Below are 21,123 nucleotides of genomic sequence, written 5' to 3'. Positions count from 1 at the left end.
AGTTTTTTTATAGTTAAAAAAAATACCATATATTTGTGACATTGTAAAGCATACATTACACATGTATATTTTATGATTAATTACGAAAAGAATAAGATGCATGACATCAAAACAGGTTAAAAATTATCCAAGACACAGCTATTTAAAAAAAGTAACAATCGTTAACCTAACCTCAAATAACATGAAAACGGCTACATAAAATTTATCAAAAATTAAACTATATCAACATAATACTCAATCCAAGTACTCCTAAAATTTGAAGAAAAAATAGTTATTTTTACTTAAGTTATCGTGTTAAAACGAAAAAGTATGTTATTTACTTTGTACATTCTCACATACACAGAAAGTATATTTATAGCTATGAGCAACAAAGAATCTTTAAAGGTCTATATCTTTTCAATTTTTTTTTTTTTTAGAGAAAAAAAATACGCGTAAATTATTTTTTAAACTCAACAAGACGGACAAAATAGAATTTACATCTAAAATGCTCATTATTTTAACATAAGTACCACGTTCGTTCGAGGCTTACTGGATACAAATCAGATGTATTCAGCAGGTAATTATTAATGTATCACTAATGAACAAGGTTTAATGAATATTTTTAGCACTGGTTGGCTGTCATAACGTTAAATAATAATTGTTCAATGTGCAGCAAAAATTCACAGAAACGCATTTTTCAAAATTTGGTGAATTTTTGCGGGTACGAATTTACGTATTTTACTTACTATTGAAATAAACAAAAAAATTTTTCTTTCGTTGAAAAACATTTATTTATAACTTTAATAAGAGGTGTCAATAGAAACTATTCAATGCAGATTTAGAAGAAACACTGTTGTTATTCATATTTAAAAGGCCAAATTATATAGATAAAATTTTTTAAATTTTGGTAGTTCGCTTAGCAACGGGATCGACCTTAACACCTAGATGATTTATGTGCCAATAATTTTTTTAGAGTATATTAGTTTTGTCAATAAAATGATAGATTAGAATTTTGTATGTACTTATTTATTAGTTAGGAATAATTTCATACGATATTAGTACACACTTACGTAATTGTATATAAATTTGAGGCGTTTCTAATTGTATTGTATTGATTTATCTCTTTTTCAAAACGAATTTAAGAAATTCTAGTTTGATTGATTCATTAAATATTTATGCAAGGTTATTCATTATATATTTGTACAGAAGAAAAGAGTTTCCGCACATTTTAAAATGAAAGTAAAGTAAAAAAAGGAATTAAAAGAAACAGTGGAGACATTTTGAAGGAAGATGTTGTTTAATAAACCATGAAGAAACAAATAAGATTAAAAAAAAAACACTTTTTATCTATTTTGTATTTACCAAGAGAATTTATGAATAAATTATTGGAAAGTCTAAAAATCAGTTAAAATTTCTAATTTCTAATCCCTCGCTGTTCTTGATGTGTTGAATTCTTATCTTTGATCCACCGTATTGGATTTAATATTTTCAATTTTCAAAATCCGACAATGAATATGCAATCAGCGACCCAGAAAATCCCTGTATATCAATTTTTGCGTATGATATATGACATGCAAAAACGTTTTTTGGGTTACTTTTCAACGAATTTCAGAGTTTGCAGAAAAAAACTTACAATAAAAAACATAGTTCCAACTCCTTAAAAAATAGAGGATGTGACCCTGACTATAGAATTTTCCTTTGATTATTAATACTTTTTGATGGGAACAATTTTCATATAACTTTTTGAAAAATATTGAGTTTAGAAGAAAAAATTACAGAAAATATTTTTTAAGGGTAAAAACTTACAGGTAGAATGCACCCTTTAGAAACTATTTTCCATCGATAAAAAAAAAAAAAAAAAAAAACCTGTGTCATTTATTTTTTGATTCTCTACCACTACCAAAGTTTCATCAAAATCGGTGAGTGACACTGGGGTTGGTTAACTTGTCTGTAACTGCCAGATACGTCGTGTTCGTGTTATCGTTTTTAAGCGCCTTTTCGGCTTTTGCTACTTGGTTTACTTTCATTTCCGTGAATAAGAAGTGAAGTAAAGAAGTCAGTGGTGACCGGAGCCAACAACCACTGATTTTTAGAATTTTGTCAAAATTAATCCGAAAATTTGTTCCTCGTTTTTGGAATTTGACAAGTCTTATAAACAAAAACAAGTTCTCTAGTACAGTCTAAAAAATACGTGCTGTGTCCTTACTTTAGAGTAAATAGTCACCAGCTCTATGTTTTTTTACCATTTCTTATGTAGTCCTTTCTATCTCCATGAGATTTTTTCTCACCTGTTTAATAATTGGTGGAACATTGTACTTAAACACATGAAAAAAGTCAGAGGGGTAATTAAGCACCTTCTTATTTTGCACGAGTACAGATATGTGCATGATAAAGTATGTTTTGTGATGGAACTCATGTCTTTAGAGATAGTCTCTTTTTCTCCCGTATACTTTTTTCTTGTATGATTAGATTGACGATTTAGCTATCAACCTATACTAGTTAACTTTTTGATGCGTGCTCAAGCGATGCCTAAATTAATCAAAAAATTTCTTTTTTGTTTTTAAATTTTGACGAGTCTCCGAAATGAGAACGTGTTATTTCCTTGAATCTCAAACACACATGTTGCCGCTGCACTTTCAAGTTCATGAATTCATAAGCTCAATATTTAAATACTCATTGAAAACAAATTAAAGTGCGATGTAAGTAAACAAACGTTTTTCAAAACATGACATGTGTTTTCACCGTATGCTATTTTTTTTTCCAATCCCACGAGACTTTTCCCCCTTTTTTCTTAATTTTTAAAACATTTTATATTTAAAATCATGTAGAAAGGCAGAGGGATAACTCCAGTAACTCTATATTGTATACAAGTACGAACATAAGCATCATACAGTATAGTGCGTTGTAATTTATATATTCATTAGATGATAGTTTCTCTCTCTTTCTCTTTCTCTCTCTCTATATCTCTCTCTCTCTCTCTTGTATAAAATTTGACGGATGCACCTACACTGTAATATATGAATTTATTCCTCTGTTTATGTCTCGTCGAGTGGCATCTCTCATACCTATCTGACTAACAAATAGTCAAAAAGAGAAACAGACAGTCATAAGGAGTCGGCATTAATATATAGAAAAATAAAATGTGGGTAGCAGTGCGGGCGGGAGGAAAAGCGTTAGGCAAACTTAGTAGGTACTATAATTAGAATAGAGAGGCAACAGGAATTTCGCACATGCAGAGAAAGCAAAGAAGATAGACTTATGGTATCATGAGTAGTAGGAGCCGCCGCTGGCCACCACTGGTCATCGGATATACTAAAGGCAGCAGCTGGATACCGCCAGCAGCAGCTCCCAATCTATAGTTTATTAACAGGGTAGTTGTGCCACTACTCCCTGTAGTCAGTCACTGCCTCCTATAAATGGTTGGCACTCGCTGCTGCTATAGTGGTGGCCAGTGGAGGCTCTGACTGTTTACTATAGACGATCTCTATAGCACGTCAGCAAGAAGTGGTCAAGTATAATCTGTATCTACGTATATATAACTAAAGTATACTAACCACGAGAGAATGTACCCTATGATAATGTATATTTTAAAACTAAAATCATAATAGTGTATGTTACAAGTGCAATTACATTGTATTTGAACTTCCTCCCATTAGTATACAGCATGATATGTAACGGTGGCATTTCCCGAGAACCGCGTGTAGAGCGATTTTTTCTGACGCGAACCCCGTTGGAATTAATTTTTTAGGGCAAATAGCTTTTAAATGGGAGCCGATTGAAAATACGTTCCAAACTACCCCTAAATGGGGTTGGAAAGCTATAGCGTGCCCGCATGAACTCGCGACGTTGCCATATTGTTATTGGAGCTTAGTCGGTAAGCAGTGAGAACTATATCCATGTGCGCACGCAAGAGCGTCAGCTACTGCTGGTAACTTGAAGGTTGGATATAAAAATTTTTATACCTTAAGGTAAATATTGTCTGCTCCTTATGTTGTCAGTTGTTTATCCACGCGCTTACTGTCTTTCTCACTCTCATGTAGGACAAAAACATCTTTAAATTTTTATACTTGAGTAATGTTACCTCGAATGAAAGTAATAATACCATATCAGTAGGGATTTTTTCACTCTACACGACAGTATTTTTGCAAAAATAGTCGACCTGTCGGTCAAAAATATTGTTGTTAGGTATGTCTTGCTTACGTTCCCGAATATGTCGTATGTACACGATTTAGAACGAGTCCATTCATAAATTGCAATAATCCAGTACCCAGGAAGTGCCCGGGAAGTACCCATTAAGTACCCGGGAAGTACCCGCCAAGTACCCGGGAAGTACCTGCCAAGTGCTTGGGAAGTACCCGCCAAGTGCCCGGGAAGTACCCGAGTAAGTGCCCGGAAAGTACCCGCCAAGTTCCCGCCAAGTACAATACAGTCGGGTACTTCCTTGGGTACTTAGATAAGTATAAAAATTAAAAGATGTTTTTGTCCTACATGAGAGTGAGAAAGACAGTAAGCGCGTGGATAAACAACTGACAACATAAGGAGCAGACAATATTTACCTTAAGGTATGAAAATTTTTATATCCAACCTTCAAGTTACTAGCAGTAGCTGACGCTCTTGCGTGCGCACATGGATATAGTTCTCACTGCTTACTGACTAAGCTCCAATAACAATATGGCAACGTTGCGAGTTCATGCGGGCACGCTATAGCTTTCCAACCCCATTTAGGGGTAGTTTGGAACGTATTTTCAATCGGCTCCCATTTAAAAGCTATTTGCCCTAAAAAATTAATTCCAACGGGGTTCGCGTCAGATAAAATCGCTCTACACGCGGTTCTCGGGAAATGCCACCGTTACATATCATGCTGTGTATGTATGTGAATATGTATGGGCGCGCGCGAGTGTGTGTGTGTGTGTATGTGTGTTTAGAAAAGGTGACTTATGTTGGCAATCATATGCATGGGAGGTAGGGTAATTATGCAGAAAAATTAGAAATTATATGGTCGGCTGCATAATCCTACCGTGTTACTAACATACGTCTTTAAAACACCTAGAGTCTGCACAAGTCACCTTTTCTGAACATTATTATGTATACTAGTAGGGCTTCGCACCTCTGTGTGGTTAGCCAACCTCCAATACTTTGTCTTAAAACAAAAGTTGTGTGATTTAATATTACTATTTTATCTTTAGTCTTAAAATATAAGTCATGTGATTTCAGGTCCTTTGAATACTCTCCGTGCTCTATCTTAGTGGCACCAAGTATGAATTTTAGAACTAGAGTAAACTTGATTGGCATGGAGAAAAGTCCGTATGCATGTATGAGTGCAACATAATTTGCACACATACAACCGCAAACAAAATGATGTTTAAAATATCGAGTACAGTGTCTTGATTGATGTTATTTCTGTAAACAAATAAACAATTGATTAAGGGAGATGTAATAAATCGATTTATTAAATGCATGCAATTGAAAATGCATGCCAGTTTACCAAATTACTATGGCAATCTTGACTTTATTACCATAATACGTATCATATTTTCAAGATAAAATATCAATATATAATAGTTTTTATAATTTTAGCAGTACTTTCGACGTATCAATTTTCAAATTTATTTCAAGATGGTTTTTGCAGGCTCTGCGCGTCTTCACTATTGATAGAAAGTTATGTGAAATTAATTAAAAATACTATACGTACTATATAAAGGGATCCAAACGTTATGTAGTTCGATATATCATTGAGACTTTCTACCTTGTCAAATACCTTCGTTTGGAAAGATTTTATTAAAAATCAAATTCATTGTTATTTAGACAAAAACTAATGAAACAGAAGAAATACAAGTTGAAGTTATTGTACAGTGGAAGTGAGGTGTCGACAAATATAAAAATAATAGATGTCTAAGAGAAATTCTAATTTTTTTATAAAGGGGGGTAATGCACTAGCCCCTCTTGTCCCTATCATAAATTATCTTACAAGAAATTATAAGTGAGTGTAGGGGTGTTGAGGTGCTGTGGGGTAAGTATTCCTATTAACCCTATGATAAAACATCTTTATAGTACATACTAAGATTTTGTGGAAAGATGTGGATAAGGGCTGTGTGGTGCGAAAATAAGCCCATATGTATTTTTCTTCAACATATTTTCATTAAAACAGGATTATAATTTTTTTTTAAATATTCTAAGTTTTTGTGGTAGAGTAGTGAGGGGGTTGTGGGGGGTTACTTTATGCACCTAGGAGGCTGTGGATGAGTAGTAGGAGGCATTGGAAGGGGATTTACACAAATTTTGTTGGGATGAATTCACAGAAAAGTAAAAAAAATTTTGTCTTGTATTGTAGGGGGTTTAAGGGGAGCTGTAAAATGCTGTTGAGAGACCATGAGAATATGGGAAATGATTCTTATTCTATCCACTCTCGCCATCATTATCTGCACTACGTGGCACTGTTGACCAACTACTGGAAGAATCGGTTTTCACCGTTGATTCATCTCTACGGCCTATTCGATACCCTCAGAGAGAATTATCGCCCACTCTGACTCTCCCTCGCTATTCTAAACCGTTTCCATCCAATAGGCCACTCATAACAGTGGGACGATGTGCACCACTTTTCCACGCATAGAGTCTCTAGCACAGGGTGCTTATTGCTGCTCGATCTCGACCGTTGATCGATATCTTCAAAGACGACATCAGCCACTCTCAACTCTCCCGCTCTGTTCAAAGCTGCCTACCTCCCAAAAGGCCGATTATAACAACAAATATTGTCCTTGTCCTACCTGCCATCAAAATGTTTGTACAAAAAACTGTCCAAACAAGTTTACTGAATTTACTATTACTATATTAAAATAAAAAGGTTTTTGGGATATTTGCTTATTGACTTATACAATTATTTGATATTTCTTGGAAATGAGAATTTGATCATATTTGTAAGAAAATGTATAAATATCAATATGGCATGGTGACTCACGACCTTAGTTAGGTAACTTTTGTTCATAATTGATTATCTTACATTTTAAAGAACGAAATTCTAACTTATTACAAAATAGATTATGAAAAATATCAAGGTAGTGAACGCACACATTATGCTAATGTAGATATAAATTTTTTAATCGTAGCTCTCAGTATTATACATTAAGGCTCACAACCACATGCTTGAAGTTTAAAAAAGGGTGCAGTTATTATGTTAATAAGAAAACTTAAGTTTATTACTCAATGGTTTGTGCGATAAAACAAGACTTCGCAGGATTAAATTATTTCAATGTAACCTTGAAGCAGTAATAGTGAGTATTAAATAATCGCGGGCAACAAAGTCTTCATAGGTACTAAGGATTACATCAAATACAAGTATTAATCTACTTTTATCGTTCGTACAGGAAATAATTTCCTTTGGTTTTAGTTCTTTCCATGACACTTTATAAATCACAAGGTCAAAATTTTGATAAATTATGATATTCGCATGAAATATTATTATTTTCTTACTGTCAACCTTATGTATTGCATTCAAGATGTGTGAATCTTTATAATATATGTACATAAAATAATTATAAAAACTAGTCAACCATTAAAAATGTAGTGAAATTTTTCGTAAGTATTAAAAATTGAAATTTTTTTTTCTAGTAAGCAGCCACAGAAAATTCTTAATCTAATGAGATTGCTGTTTACACATGATCGAACGAAAAATTTTATTTTCCACATTACACTTTTCAGAGTATTTTTTTCACGAAGAGTATCCATACAAATCTTGCTGTTGCTTGAAGTATTTCATTATTTACAAAATAGTAAAAAAATTATTAACACCAATGTCAATTTCTAGAAATAAGATAAATGTATCATGATAATGAAGTGATAATTCAAATGATAATTTTAGTATGTTTTGTTTGGTATTTTTATCATGTTGTCATAAATTATGATTGATGATTCTATTTTAACTACTACAATAAACGGTATCGGAGAAGTGGCAAGACAGGAGCCAGGGGGCTACTTTGAATGTGAGCAGGGGCCTATGGTGGTGCGAAGGGGTGCTTTATTTCCGTAGGATGTTTTTGTTGGGTTAATTTTAAGAAGAAAATTTTAGTTTTTCCCTTATTAACGAAATGGGCCCTTGGGGCTCCCATTAAATTCTAATTTTTTGCAAAATGTTAAACACATTTTTTGCTGGAAAATCTATAGCACGCGTAATAATCATGATTATAATTTTCTTTTTCAAAGAAAATTGTACAAGCTCTCTTATTTATATCAAATTTTTACACAATCGATCGTCATTTTGATAATCTGAATTTTATGAAACAGCACACATTTTTATCTTGAAAAAAAGTGTGACGGAAGTGGATTTTGCTTGATTCTCCCCCCATCATCCTCGTACCCCGTGACATAACTCCGATTTTCTCCACACCACCTGACACTTCATCACATCACCACACCACACGATTTGAATCTTATGAATTTTATTTCTTGTCCTTTTAACAAATCTTGATTAGAACCCCCAGACCTTCTGCGTACGAGTCAAGGCCCTTATATGAAATTGGATTCCTGTGTGTTATTTTGTAGTTCGTAACTTATTTTTTACGTAAATTTTTAGAAAATGTTTATTTTTTTATTTTGATGAGTTATAATTTAAATAACTAAAAAATTTACCAAATGAAATAATTTTTTTTAAAACGTTTTTTCAAAAAACTTGAAAATTATTATACTTCCGTAAAGCACCTTTCCAATTCATTACTGAATATTCATTTCTATATACTTAATTTGTTACTTTTACAGAAAATAAATAATTGTTTGTACAATTTTTTATTGTGCACAGTGACTTTTCCTCATGTAGATGTGACCTTATCCTCTTCGAGCGTGAATTTCCCTCGAGAGTGAGACAGTGCATAGCGTGGTGAGTGACATAACCTCAAACAAAAGGCTCTTTTTTCCGTGTGTGAGTTGAAGCCGGCACATGCCAGTGGAAACCCGAAGTCTAGGGTTAGGGCGTTCACGCGGCCGCGGGTTAACTAGGCCTGGAAGTGAGCAGTCTCCTCTGGTCGAGTCGGATAACGCACTCGTGGTGGCATTGCCTTCTCAGGTCCACCATACGTCCCGAGTGCCTCCACTGTCAACCGACATCACAGTGTGGCACCCCGACATTTATCGGGATGAGGAAGACCTTGCCGGTTTCGACCTGCTACCGTTTTCTCCGGCGCCGGGAGGGCCCCTCCATGGCTTTGGAACTCAGGCTGTCCCATACATCTTCGGCACGCCGTAGAAGGTGTTAGAGAACAACACGCACGAGGGGGGAGAGGCCCAAAATACCGCCCCCCCCGCATATACAAGATAATCTGATAATTTCTGATCCAGCAGACCCAACAAAACGAAGCAGAGATGAGCAACAAGCTCAGCATGCTGCCCTTCTGGCGCGACCAGCCACACATCTGGTTTATTCAAATAGAAGGCATTTTCGCTGCCAACGGCGTAACAGACGACGCCCAAAAGTTCTACCAGGTGCTTGGCATGTTGGACAACCAGATAGTGAGATAGGTGGCTTACCTGCTGGAGCACCCACTGGATGCGGATAAATACAAGTCGTTGAAGGAGCAAATACTTAAACGGACCACAGACTCCGACGAAACAAAGCTACACAACCACCTTACGAACTTGGAGCTGGGGGACATGAAGCCGTCACAGCTCTGGCGCAAGATGAAGTCCCTTGCGGGCTCTCACATGCAGGACGACGCCCTGCTGGTCAAATGGAAATCACTGCTCCCGTTAAATGCTCAAAACCTGTTAAAGATTTTCAAGTCAAATAACACGGACGAGCTTCTTTCAACGGCGGATGAAATCGTGGCCAACAGCATTGGAGGCGTCATGGCAGTGAGCAGATCGCCCTCCGGGAGCGGGTTTGTCGAGCGCCTAAGAGCGGTGGAGGCCGCCTTGTCTCAGCTGGCCCTTAGAGTCCGCCCAAGCAACATCCAACAAGCCGGACGTCAGGGGCGCAGCCACTCGCGTGCACGATTACAGCGCAGAAACCGCGGACGCAGCCGGTCAGCCACTCCAAACCAGGAGTGGTGTTGGTATCACAGGAAGTTTGGAGCCAAGGCGCGTAACTGCGAGCAGTCCTGCACGTACTCGGACGACTCGGAACAGCAGGGAAACCAATAGGCCCCCCCCTCCGCCGCAGGTGTCGGAGGCAGGGCCTCATCTAGACAAACGTCTGCACATCCGCAATAGGCGAAGCAATATCACCTTCCTCGTAGACACCAGCTCTGTTGTTTTAGTTCTGCTACTACACTCGGTCAAGGAGAGCCTCGAACCGCAGAGTTTTGTTTTGCATGCAGCCAACACAACGCCCATCAGCACCTTCGGCCGCAAACAGCTCTCGCTAAACCTTGGCATGAGGCGAAACTACATCTGTGACACCATCATTGCAGATGTTCCGCATGCCATTAGGCGCGGACTTTCTTTTGAAGTATGGCCTCTTGGTGGACTTAGAGAGCGGCGGTCTCATAGACTCAACAACAGGACTGACGAGTCATGGAACATTCGCACCGGCACAGCTGCACTCCGTGTCGACCATAGCGTTCATTCTACCAACCAACGACAGCGTGTTGGCACATGAGTATGCCACCCTGTTTAAGGAATTCGCCGATGTTTTCAGCCCCAACACCAGCCCAATACAAGTACCTGGTTAGCCAGTCAAACATACCATCTCTACCACCAGGCCACCCGTCTTTGAGCGCCCCCGCAGGTTGATCGGCGATAGACTGGCCGTGGCTAAAAAGACATTTGCTGAGCTGCTAGATAAGGGCATAGTTCAGCCGTCTTCAGGCCAGTGGGATAGCCCGCTTCACATGGTGCCCAAGAAGGATGGCACGTAGCGCGTTACCGGCGACTATCGCCGTCTGAACGCTATCACCATTCCGGATCGGTACCCGCTGCCAGTAATTGAAGATTTGCTGCAAGAAAGTGAAGGCGAAATTTTTTCTACGATCGATTTGCTCAAAGCATTTTATAAAATTCCAATAGCTAAAGAGGATGTTGAGAAAACAGCAGTGACCACACCATTTGGCTTGTTCGAATTTTTAGGTACTTCTCTGGGCCTCAGAAATGCTGCACAATAGATGCAGGGAACGATGGACCATGTTTTGCGCAAGCTGCCCTTCACAAAAGGGTACGTCGACGATATTTTTACCCTAGTGAAAAGCATTTTGTAGTTACATTTGTAATTACATTTGTAATTATACTTGTAAAGCCATTTGTAATTCCACTTGGAATTACACATAGGGTTTTAGAATGGAAATTCCAAGTAGAATTCTAAGTGTAATTCCAAGTGGAATTACAAATAACGATTGGAGATTAATTTTTTTTTCTTTTTTAAATAGTTTATAATAGAATCGTGCACAGCGTAATGCTCATTACAGTAGTTATCATCCGTATAATAACACCAAAACAGGGCGATTAAAGTATTTTTTACGAACTTAGAGAAAATAGAATTTTCTATTTTTTTTCAAGTTTTCTCAAAATGAACTGATTTGTTTTGGTGTTACTATACGGATGGTCACAAAAATTATGGTCATTACGCTGCGTACGATTCTATTTTAAACTATTTTAAAAAAAAAAAAATTCATTTCTAATTGTTAGTTGTAATTCTACTTGGAATAACATTTGGCATTTCACTGGGAATTTATATTCCAAAACCCTATGTGTAATTCCAAGTGGAATTCCAAGTAGCACTACAAATGGCTTGACAAGTGTAATTACAAAATATTTTTCAGTAGGGTATTGTATCCAAGGACCACAAGCAACACCTGGACCACTTGCGACAGCTGATGGAAACCCTGCGGGAAGCTAAACTACACGTGAATCCAAAAAAATGCTCCAGAGGGCAACCGCAGGTCGTCTACCTCGGCTATGAAGTCTCCAGGGAAGGTTTCGAGCCGCCGGCTACAAAAGTAGAAGCCATTGAGGCTTTTTCCAAGCTGGACACGACATCCAAGTTGTGCCGTTTCCTCGGTGTCATCAATTAGTACAGGCGTTGTACGCCATATGCTGCCGAGTTACAAGCGCTGCTCCATGACCTTCTCAAAGGTCTTTCTAAGAAGACCAATCTATCTTGGACACAGGAAGCTGATGCGGCCTTTCAAAAATGCAAGGACAGCATAGCAAATGCCGCGTGTACAACGTTTTATCGCCCAAAAGCGCCGTTGGCGCTCAGAATGGACGCGTTGGATACTGTAGTTTGGGCGGCACTGGAGCAGCAACAGCGGAATTGCGTCTGGCGTCCTCTGGGATTTTTCTCTTTGAAGCTGACGGACATACAACGCCGATACAGCACGTATGACAGGAAAAAATTTTTTTGTCGAGCTTCCTGGACACAACCACCATTGCCGAGGCCCAGGCCACCGACGCTGAGTTGGAAACGCTCAAAAATTTAGCTCTGCAGCTGATGCAGCTCAGGATGGATAGGCAAGATATTTTCTGTGACGTTAAGGATAGCGTCGTTCGGCCGTACCTTCCAGCCGCTTTTTCGCTGACAGGCTTTTAATGTTGTCCACGGCCTCGCACACCCAGGTGGCAGAGTGACGGCAAGGACCCTGACACGCAAGGTCGTCTGGCCTGGCCTACGCAAGGACACCATCGCTTGGGCTCACTCCTGCGAAGCCTGCCAACTATTCAAAGATGGCCGTCACAATCAAGTAGCACTCGGACGATTTACAGAGCCTGATAATCGGTTCGAGCATGTCCATGTGGGTTTAATCAAACTACCTCTCGTCGCAGGAATGCAGTACTGTTTAACAGTCATCGACATATTTACGAGATGGCCCGTGGCAGTCCCTTTGCTAAACGTGCAAGCAACTACAGTGGCAAAGGCATTCCTGGATAACTGGGTCAGTTTGTACCGCACTCCACTCTACATCACGTCCAACCGGGGGGCGCAATTTGAGTTGGAGCTCTTTATTGGACTCGCCAAAGCCATAGGTGCACAACTGATATGCACGACCTCGTACCACCCACAGTAAAACGACATGGTGGAGAGGCTCCATCGCACCTTGAAGGCTACCCTCAGGTGCTGCCCACCATCCTGGTTAGATTGCCTTCTCACAGTCATGCTGGGATTAAGAACGGCTTTTAAGGAGGATCTCGAGGCCTCACCAGCAGAAATGATCTACGGCACCACTCTGCGCATACCAGGCGAGTTTTTCGTGTCTGAATTAATCCAGGTGGACAAGTCCAGCTTCGTCTCCAGCTTTCGCAGACTTTTCAGGGCTATCCATCCTGTACCAGCGTCAAGACACCCAACAGCACACCCTTACGTGCACAAAAACGTGGAGAAGTGCTCGCATGTATTTAAAAGAGTGGACAGTATTAAAAAGCCGCTTGAACTGCCATGCACAGGTCCACATCAAGTCATCAAGCGTACACAAAACATGGCATATGTAATCGAAATTAATGGAGCGGAGAAGGTAGTGTCGGTCGACCAGCTGAAGCCTGCATATATTGAACCCACGGAGCCTGGCTATGCGAACCTGACTACCCAACAGCAGCCTCCAGCAACAGAATTACCTCAACAAAACCAACATCAACAACATGCACAACAACAGCCTCCAGCTTCGGATTCACCACCAGAAGCCACCAGCCTGGAATCTTCAGTGCACATAAAAGACGCACATAAACATGTTACAATCCCTCCGTTTCTTGCAAAGGTCACTGGAGGGGAAGTGGTTGTAGCGTCTCAGCCCAGCCCGCCGACGATATGCCATCGTCGCATGCAAGCGCTGGTGCCGAGGGAGGACCTTGACTAGTTCAGTCAAGCTCTTTCTCTCTCGCACGCGCTGGTGTACGGGAAACGATGCCACGCTTGATCACCTCGGTACCACGACCGTCCTGCTTGCTCTTAGGCGCTCTCTTTACTACCACAGCTGAGGCGAGGGAAAAAGCCGGAGAAGGAGTCCAGAAGAAAAGGGACCAAGGTCTGTCTGCGCGTGGGACGCTGCCAAGCCTGACGGCCTGTACGTTCTGTCTGGCCAAGAGTGCGTGCTCAAGAAAAGCCATGTATAATTATTAACATTAATCCAAGTAACATTTACATTAAGTACTTCTTCATTAGGTTATGTACAATTAGCTCAATGTTGTAGCATTAAAGTGATATTAAACATACTTGTGCGTACACACCCTTATTACTCGAATCCTCGCCCACGTACTCGCGCAAGACTCTCAAATTATTGAGTCTTAACCCAAGACTCCCAAATGTATTTACAAAATTGTATTTTCACAACGAGAAACTTGTGAAACTTTTTGTATTGATTCTAATTATAAATCTTTTGATACTTAAAAAAAAATCTGTTTATAAATATTAAAATATGTGTATAGAAGCAAATATAATATTTAGATGAATTCCTCTGTGAGTAGTAAAGAAAGATGTAGTATACTACAGGATGGTTTTCCTTAGTTTCCTATGTACAATTATATTTTGTTTATTACATATGGATTAGAAATAAGTGTGAGATCGTATGTGATGGATGTGTGCGTGATGTTACAGATGTAATCTGCGTAGGCAGTAGGAAGTTGTTCTGAAATCACCGAAAGATTCGATGAAAGAGCAGTCTTGTACTGTCCAGCCTACATATTTTTTTAATGTATTGTGCCGCAATATATTGCTTATTATCGTTAACTCATTAAATACCTGGGCGTAAGTTATTTTCAATCCCCTCAAAAAAAAAGAAGCTTGAAGAAAAAAAAAAGTACTTTTAAAAAATTACTGTATGAATTTAAAAACTTATTTTAGAACTATCAAAATATTTTTGATTTTGTTTTTTTTTTAGTTATTTTTTGTTTTTCTTTAGCTTTTTGTACAATTTATCAAAATATTTGTTTATCCACTAGAGTAATTTAATTAAGTAGTGTATGATTATCATGGAATTGAGAATTGTTCGATGCATTTTCTTCTGAAAATATCAATGCTAAAATAAATAAATCATAAATTCCATCGTTGATTTTTCGTTGATACCTTGATGAATCAATGTTAATTGAATATTGTGTCTACGATTATTGAATTGATGTTAGTACACTTAACTTCAAAATAATAATCGTTCCATGTTATTCTTGTAGTTAAATTGCAATTCACATAAACTTTTTTTAGAGCTTATAACTAATGTTATTCAGTTGATCATAAGTCCATGTTGATTCAACGCCTTATCAGTATTAATTCAACATAAATCATCACAGGATTATCAATGAACTTAAAATGATTGATTTTAATGTTTATTTAGCGTTGATATATGTTGAATAGGGTTTAGTACTATGTATTTTTTTACCTACTAGTCGATTACTAGTCCAGGCACGTTGAATATGGAGAACAAAAAGATGTTACCAGAAACCTACGTTTTTAAATGGTTAAAAGCGTTAAGGTCAACATAAGGACAATGTGTTATATGCCCAAGAAAATTCAGGGATGATTTTAGGGGTTGAAAAGGGGTGAAAATGGATACATCCCGTGTTTTTTGCAATTTCACGCAAAATTTGATGTCCTACTGAAAAATGTTAAAAACAAAAGTTGTAGATCTTGCAAAAATCTACAGCTTTTGTATTAGTCATTTCTTAATATAACCTCAAAATTTAAAAAAAAATGCAAAAAATTAAATAAAATTTTTTTTTTGTTTTTTACTTGTCAATTTCTTAAAAATAAATATTTTTCAATTAAACTTGCTGAAAGTACTGCTTTTTATGTCCCTTACAAAAAAAAAAATTTTAGATTAAAATATTAAAAACTGTTTGAAAGATTCATTTTTTTCGGTCCGAAACACGTTGTTTTCAAAGTTACATTTTACTACTTACAATCATCGTAGAGAGGTCATACAAGGCTCATTTTTTTCGTTATGACGTCTACTTTTCTATAAAATAATAAAACAATACAGCTTCTATTTAAAAATATGTCTAAAAATTAAAAAATATAAAAAATTCAATTTTGGAAGAACAAATTTTTTGGTTATTGTTAATAATTTGTTACAAATAAAAAAATTTTTAAAAACTAATAAGACCAATTAATTATATGGGAAAAAACACGTAGAAAAATATGTTTTACTATCAAATTCTATTTTTTATTTTTGTACAATACTGCTATAAACATCGTAATAGCATATTCCGTGTAGTTGAAAGATGTCTGGTAAGTACATACAATGCGATCGACTTTTCCTTTAGTAAGAAAAGTTCCTCATTTTTCACGATGAAATTAATTAATTCAATTACTTTTTACATATTTTAATAAATTAATCGTCTTATAGTTTATTTTCTGTACAAAATTATTTAAAACATGCTTTTAAATAATTGAATGATTTTTTAAAAGGAATTGATCTTGCATTGAATTTTATATTTATTGTACATTTTATTATATCAATAGAAATTTTAATATAAATCAAAGCCAAATATTAAAACTACACAATGTTAGGTAAGTTTTAAAATAAATTTTATAAAATGTTTTGGAGTAAAGATAGTTGAATATGTTTTTGGAAGGAACCTCTAATTTGTTTTGGAGCATATATACTGTTATATGTAGGGGACTGGAACAGGTGTTACATCTGTAGAAGAAGGACGTGGACAGATGGAGAGAAAGAAAATGAGAGAGAGGGAAAGAGAAGAAGAAATAGAAAGAGAAAACGAAAGAGCGAGAGAGAAAAGGACGCACAGGCAAAACGAAGCAGAAGGACGTGTACTCAGATCGGAGCACGTGGCTCAGTAGTCTATGTACAGTCAGCAAAGAAAGTACATTTATATTGAGTTCTTTATTCAATAAAAACATAGTTTTTGTTTGGTTAATTGAAATTTAAATTAAGTGATTAATTTTGTTTTCCTTTCGCTTGATTTCGAATAGTTATATGTGATAAAAATAAACCTCAGGTGAAGTTCCTGTTCTCGAAAATTAAACATTGATGTAAAGTGAAAACGTAAGTCAACTTTTTTTTTTACTTTTGAAGTTGTGTTTAAATTTTTTTTAAATATTGATAGTGAAATATTGTTATTTTTATAAAATATAATTTCTTGTAATAAAGGGTAAATGCTAAACTAATGAGAGTTTTGGGTCTTTATTTAATCAATTATTTTCATTTTTATTTTTTTATTCGTCAAAATGACTTTACAATATTATTTATAAAGTTGTATTTGTTTATATTAACTCTGCTTATGGAGACTATAACGTTTGCATTCAAACGATGCACGATGCACAGAGTTATGCACAAAATGCCATGGTTCTGAAAGTTGTTCAAACGTTGAAAATGTTTCAAAAGATTTAAGTGATTTTGATGAAATTTCTGATAATCCTGATGAAATTGAACAACCAAGTATTATCTTCAACTTAGAAAATCTTGCTATGGAAAAGTTTCCAGAGAAATTTGATGAAGAAACGATTGAAGATAATAAGAAAGTCACATATTTCGACGAGCAATTAATCGATGATGATCAGCCAAACTTACAATTAGCGAAAAGACAAAAATTGGTTTAGTGTGCATAATGCATTCATAATGGAATATATAATAAATCGCATACTAAATGTATAATGTTTATGTATATAAAGGGTAAATGTATGATATTTATCAGTACTTGAGCATATTTCATTAAAAAATCAACTTGATTAAAATTAAGTTTTTCATTATTGTCATTTACCTCCATTTTTTTTTTATTATTATTATTTTTAAAAGTAGTAGTATTGAGGAAATTGAAATAAATAAATTTAATTAAATAGCCATGCTCCAAGATTCCAAGTTTTTTCATTTAAATTTCCTTAATTATGGCAAAGGAGCAAGAAGACAGTAGTTTTATTATCAAATTTAGGTAGTATTGTTAACAATCTATTTTGTTGATATAAATTTCAATTATAAATTCAGTGCAAGTTAAATTAGATTTGGAATTCATTTTTAAAAAATCATTTAATGATTTAAAAGCATGTTACAAATAATTTTTTACAAAAATTCATTATAAGACGATTTATTTATTAAAATATGTAAAAAATAATTGATTTAATTATTTTCATCGCGAGAAATAAGAGACTTTTCTTATTAAAGTAAAAGTCAATGGCATTGTGTGTACTTACATGACATCTTTCAACTACACGAAATATGCTACTACAATATTTATAGCAGTACTGTACAAAAATGAAAAATGTATTTATACCGTTAAACATATGTTTTTTTGTGATTTTCTTGTGCAATTTAATGGTTTTATTAGTTTAAAATTTTTTTTTTATTTATAACAAATTATTAACAATAACCAAAAATTTGTTTTCGGAAAATTAAATTTTTTAAATTTTTCAATTTTTAGACATGTTTTTAAATAGAAGCTGTATTGTTTTATTATTTTATTGAAAAGTAGACGTCATAACGAAAAAAATGAGCCCTGTATGACCTCTCTACGATGATTGAAAGTAGTAAAATGTAACTTAAAAGACAACGTGTTTCGGATCGAAAAAATTCATCTCTATCGAGCTCTAAAGAATTGTACAAAACAAAAAAGGACAAGCCAAAAAGCGAAAGGAATGTTGGCGATCAGGTTGGGTATAAAGGAAATTTTCATGCCAATAAATCTTTCTAACAGTTTTTTATATTTTAATCTAAAATTTGTTGTTGTTGTTTGGGATACAAAAAGGATTTTAAGAAAATAGCGAGGAAAACGTCGAACGTGAGGATTGTTTTGATCAGGTACCGTGAAAGCGCATGTGCCGTAAAAGTTGCAACAGTGCATAATACACGACGACGACAGATTCCGCAGTCCAGCACAAGTATAGGTATATAACAGCAGAATATACCAGGTGTGGTGTTGTCAATATTATAGTGTCAGGGCCGTCAACTTTACACACGGCACCTCGGGAAAACTAATATTTTCTTTAATATCGATTTCCCCGATGACTTTTCCGCGTATTATTGCTATTTCGTTGTTATATGTGTATAATCAATATTATTCTAAAAAAAGTAATGCAAGGAATCATTTGTATGACAAGTACCCCACAGGGGCCCCTCGATAGATACGACACTAAACGCCCAAGCCTCCTTAAAGAAATATGTCGAAAATGTTGGGATGGATCGATAAAAGAAATATCTATTGGTGATTTAAACTGCAACATTGCTTGGGCTTTTTTTCATATGCAATAAAAGACGATTTTCATTTTCGAAACAAAATGCATCATGTGTATAAAGTGGCCCGATATTTTGAACACTTCGAGCTATATAAAACAAAAGATGGACATTATAAGTCATTTGGTCTTTGCCAAACTATTTTTCAAAGTCCATGACGAACTCTACCAACAGCCGATTAGCCTTCTTTACTTCAATATAACTTATAGAATCTTTTAATACAATTTTGATACCACTGACTAGTTTTGATAAATGATTAAAATATTTAGATGGCAAAATACCATTTAAACATATCAAGCAGAAGTACAAAAGCCAAGAACGCCATTCGGAAGCTTTCCATGAAGCTCTTTGCTTTATTGATCTAGGTATTTTTTGGATGTATGTAGGAAGTTTTATTGAAAGAAGACGTTTATCAATGACAGATGAATTTTTTGGAGATCCAACATAGAATGGTTGCCTAACTACACTTAGAATAGCTTATGTGTACTGGTGAATAACACCAAGAAATACACAATGCATGCTGTCAGGTGACATTCCATTAGCTAAATTGAATTGGTTCAAGTTTATTAATGCGGATACCCCCTTAATTCCGTAAATTAACTGAATTTGTATTTCTCCTGTCTGCTGATTATGTAACTGCGTAGCCAGCATATCCTTTATGATTTCCTCGTGAGTCCTTAGCAGATTAAAATTGTTCTTCACAGGGTATCTTCTTACTCCTTCAACATTTTCCGTAGGATGATAACAAAATGTGTGACCATTCTTACCGTTATATTGCTTCATATTTAAAAGGTTACATCGACAAACTGAGTCCACACAACATCCTAAATGTATAGATTTAGAATTAACAGGTTTTCCGTTTTTTATCCAGGCAACTCCTTCTGAAGATAAAGTGTTTTAAATTCATTTATAAGAGGTGGTAGAAACGTATTCATAACTGGTTTTTCCAAATTAACCCACAGTCCAGCCAAAATATACAATTATCTCTGATTTCTGGAGGTAACTCATTTATTTTTATATCCACTTGCCACACAGAAAGAGGACTGGAATCAGCAGCTTTACAACCATCTGTATTAAAAATATGAGGGAAATTATTATCTTCAGATGAAATATTTCCTTTTGTAGACAGTCCTTTATATAAGTCACTATCAAGAACATCTTTCATATTATTAATATTCTTTTTCTGACGGCTGTTTCTGCATGTTAGATGTGGCTGAACGATATTATTTTCTAATGAACTTTTTAGTTGATTTTTTAAATTTAGCGTTAAAAAAAAGGTGCTTTTAGTAACTTCATGTACTGTAAAAGCACATGGGATGAATGTTACAACTAATGATAACTCGGAACGTGTCCCTATATAGTGCTTGCAAGAAGGACAATATACATGGTATGTTTACCAATCCTTTTTTACAGGAAAAAAACTTAGAAGCTTGTACTTACTTAAATTGATGATATCTTTGTCAAATATCTTGTTAATTAAGTTAAAAATATCTAGCGATGCTTCCCACGTTAACGAATGACGCACTGCTAGGAGCATGCAAATTAGTATTAGTTCTCCATTGCTTGTGTCAGTCGTTTTGTGCAGCCTTTTATGAAGAAAGCACTTTTTTTTTAAAGTTATTTTGCTCAATTTTTTCTTTTTTAAATAGACATTCTGCTTCATTATACAATGCATCATCATCATCAGTGCCATCAGCATCATCACCGTTATCACTATCATTATCACCATATCATCATTATCATCTCTTTTATTAGAACTGTTGGAAAAATCGTTAGTAGTAGCTCCACAATCTCGATACAGACTTTTGCCATTAAGAGCAGTTGAATCATCACTATAATGTAAATTATTATTTGCATTATGTGCATTATTAGCATTTATCCAATCACTGTTGTCTTCATCGTCTGTATGCACTACTCTATCTTCATTATTGTTTTCAATACTAAGAGATGCATCACAAACTTCTTTGTTGTAAAACAAATCTGTGCATTCTTTTATGCTGTCTGTAGTTTTAATACCAGACTTTGATTCATAACCATTACTCATATTGCAACTGGAATCAGC

General features: G+C 35.8%; 2 protein-coding genes and 1 pseudogene across 2 annotated transcripts; 2 read left to right on the top strand and 1 right to left on the bottom strand.

Annotated features, from left to right (window-relative positions):
* Window positions 1–9,327: 9,327 nt before the first annotated feature.
* LOC149374401 (uncharacterized) lies at window positions 9,328–10,104 on the top strand. Its single transcript, XM_089593692.1, has 2 exons — window positions 9,328–9,474; window positions 9,580–10,104. Exons 1-2 carry the CDS (start codon window positions 9,328–9,330, stop codon window positions 10,102–10,104), a joined length of 672 nt encoding a protein of 223 aa, XP_089449818.1.
* Window positions 10,105–10,373: 269 nt separating this feature from the next.
* On the top strand, window positions 10,374–12,962 carry LOC106644926 (uncharacterized). The gene is made up of 7 exons (XM_089593691.1): window positions 10,374–10,561; window positions 10,664–10,816; window positions 11,029–11,113; window positions 11,721–11,957; window positions 12,066–12,215; window positions 12,287–12,427; window positions 12,480–12,962. The coding sequence occupies exons 1-7, from the start codon at window positions 10,374–10,376 to the stop codon at window positions 12,960–12,962; spliced, it is 1,437 nt and encodes a 478-aa protein (XP_089449817.1).
* Window positions 12,963–18,756: 5,794 nt separating this feature from the next.
* Window positions 18,757–21,105, bottom strand: LOC149374400 (uncharacterized; annotated as a pseudogene).
* Window positions 21,106–21,123: the final 18 nt, after the last annotated feature.

The sequence above is a fragment of the Copidosoma floridanum genome, unplaced genomic scaffold (assembly GCF_036245765.1).
Source record: "Copidosoma floridanum isolate Cflo_tuat_1 unplaced genomic scaffold, Cflo_Japanese_pri ptg000020l, whole genome shotgun sequence".
Taxonomy (NCBI): domain Eukaryota; kingdom Metazoa; phylum Arthropoda; class Insecta; order Hymenoptera; family Encyrtidae; genus Copidosoma; species Copidosoma floridanum.
The sequence above is the reverse complement of the archived record's forward strand: the minus strand, read 5'-3'. Positions and strand labels throughout refer to the sequence as shown.

Coding starts and splice junctions, on each gene's coding strand:
- LOC149374401 (XM_089593692.1), top strand. CDS start 9,328: ATGAGCAACAAGCTCAGCATGCTGCCCTTCTGGCGCGACCAGCCACAC. Junction 9,475..9,579: donor GCATGTTGGACAACCAGATA/GTGAGATAGGTG, acceptor GACGAAACAAAG/CTACACAACCACCTTACGAA.
- LOC106644926 (XM_089593691.1), top strand. CDS start 10,374: ATGTTCCGCATGCCATTAGGCGCGGACTTTCTTTTGAAGTATGGCCTC. Junction 10,817..11,028: donor GTGCCCAAGAAGGATGGCAC/GTAGCGCGTTAC, acceptor TCGAATTTTTAG/GTACTTCTCTGGGCCTCAGA. Junction 11,958..12,065: donor AGTTGTGCCGTTTCCTCGGT/GTCATCAATTAG, acceptor TCTTGGACACAG/GAAGCTGATGCGGCCTTTCA.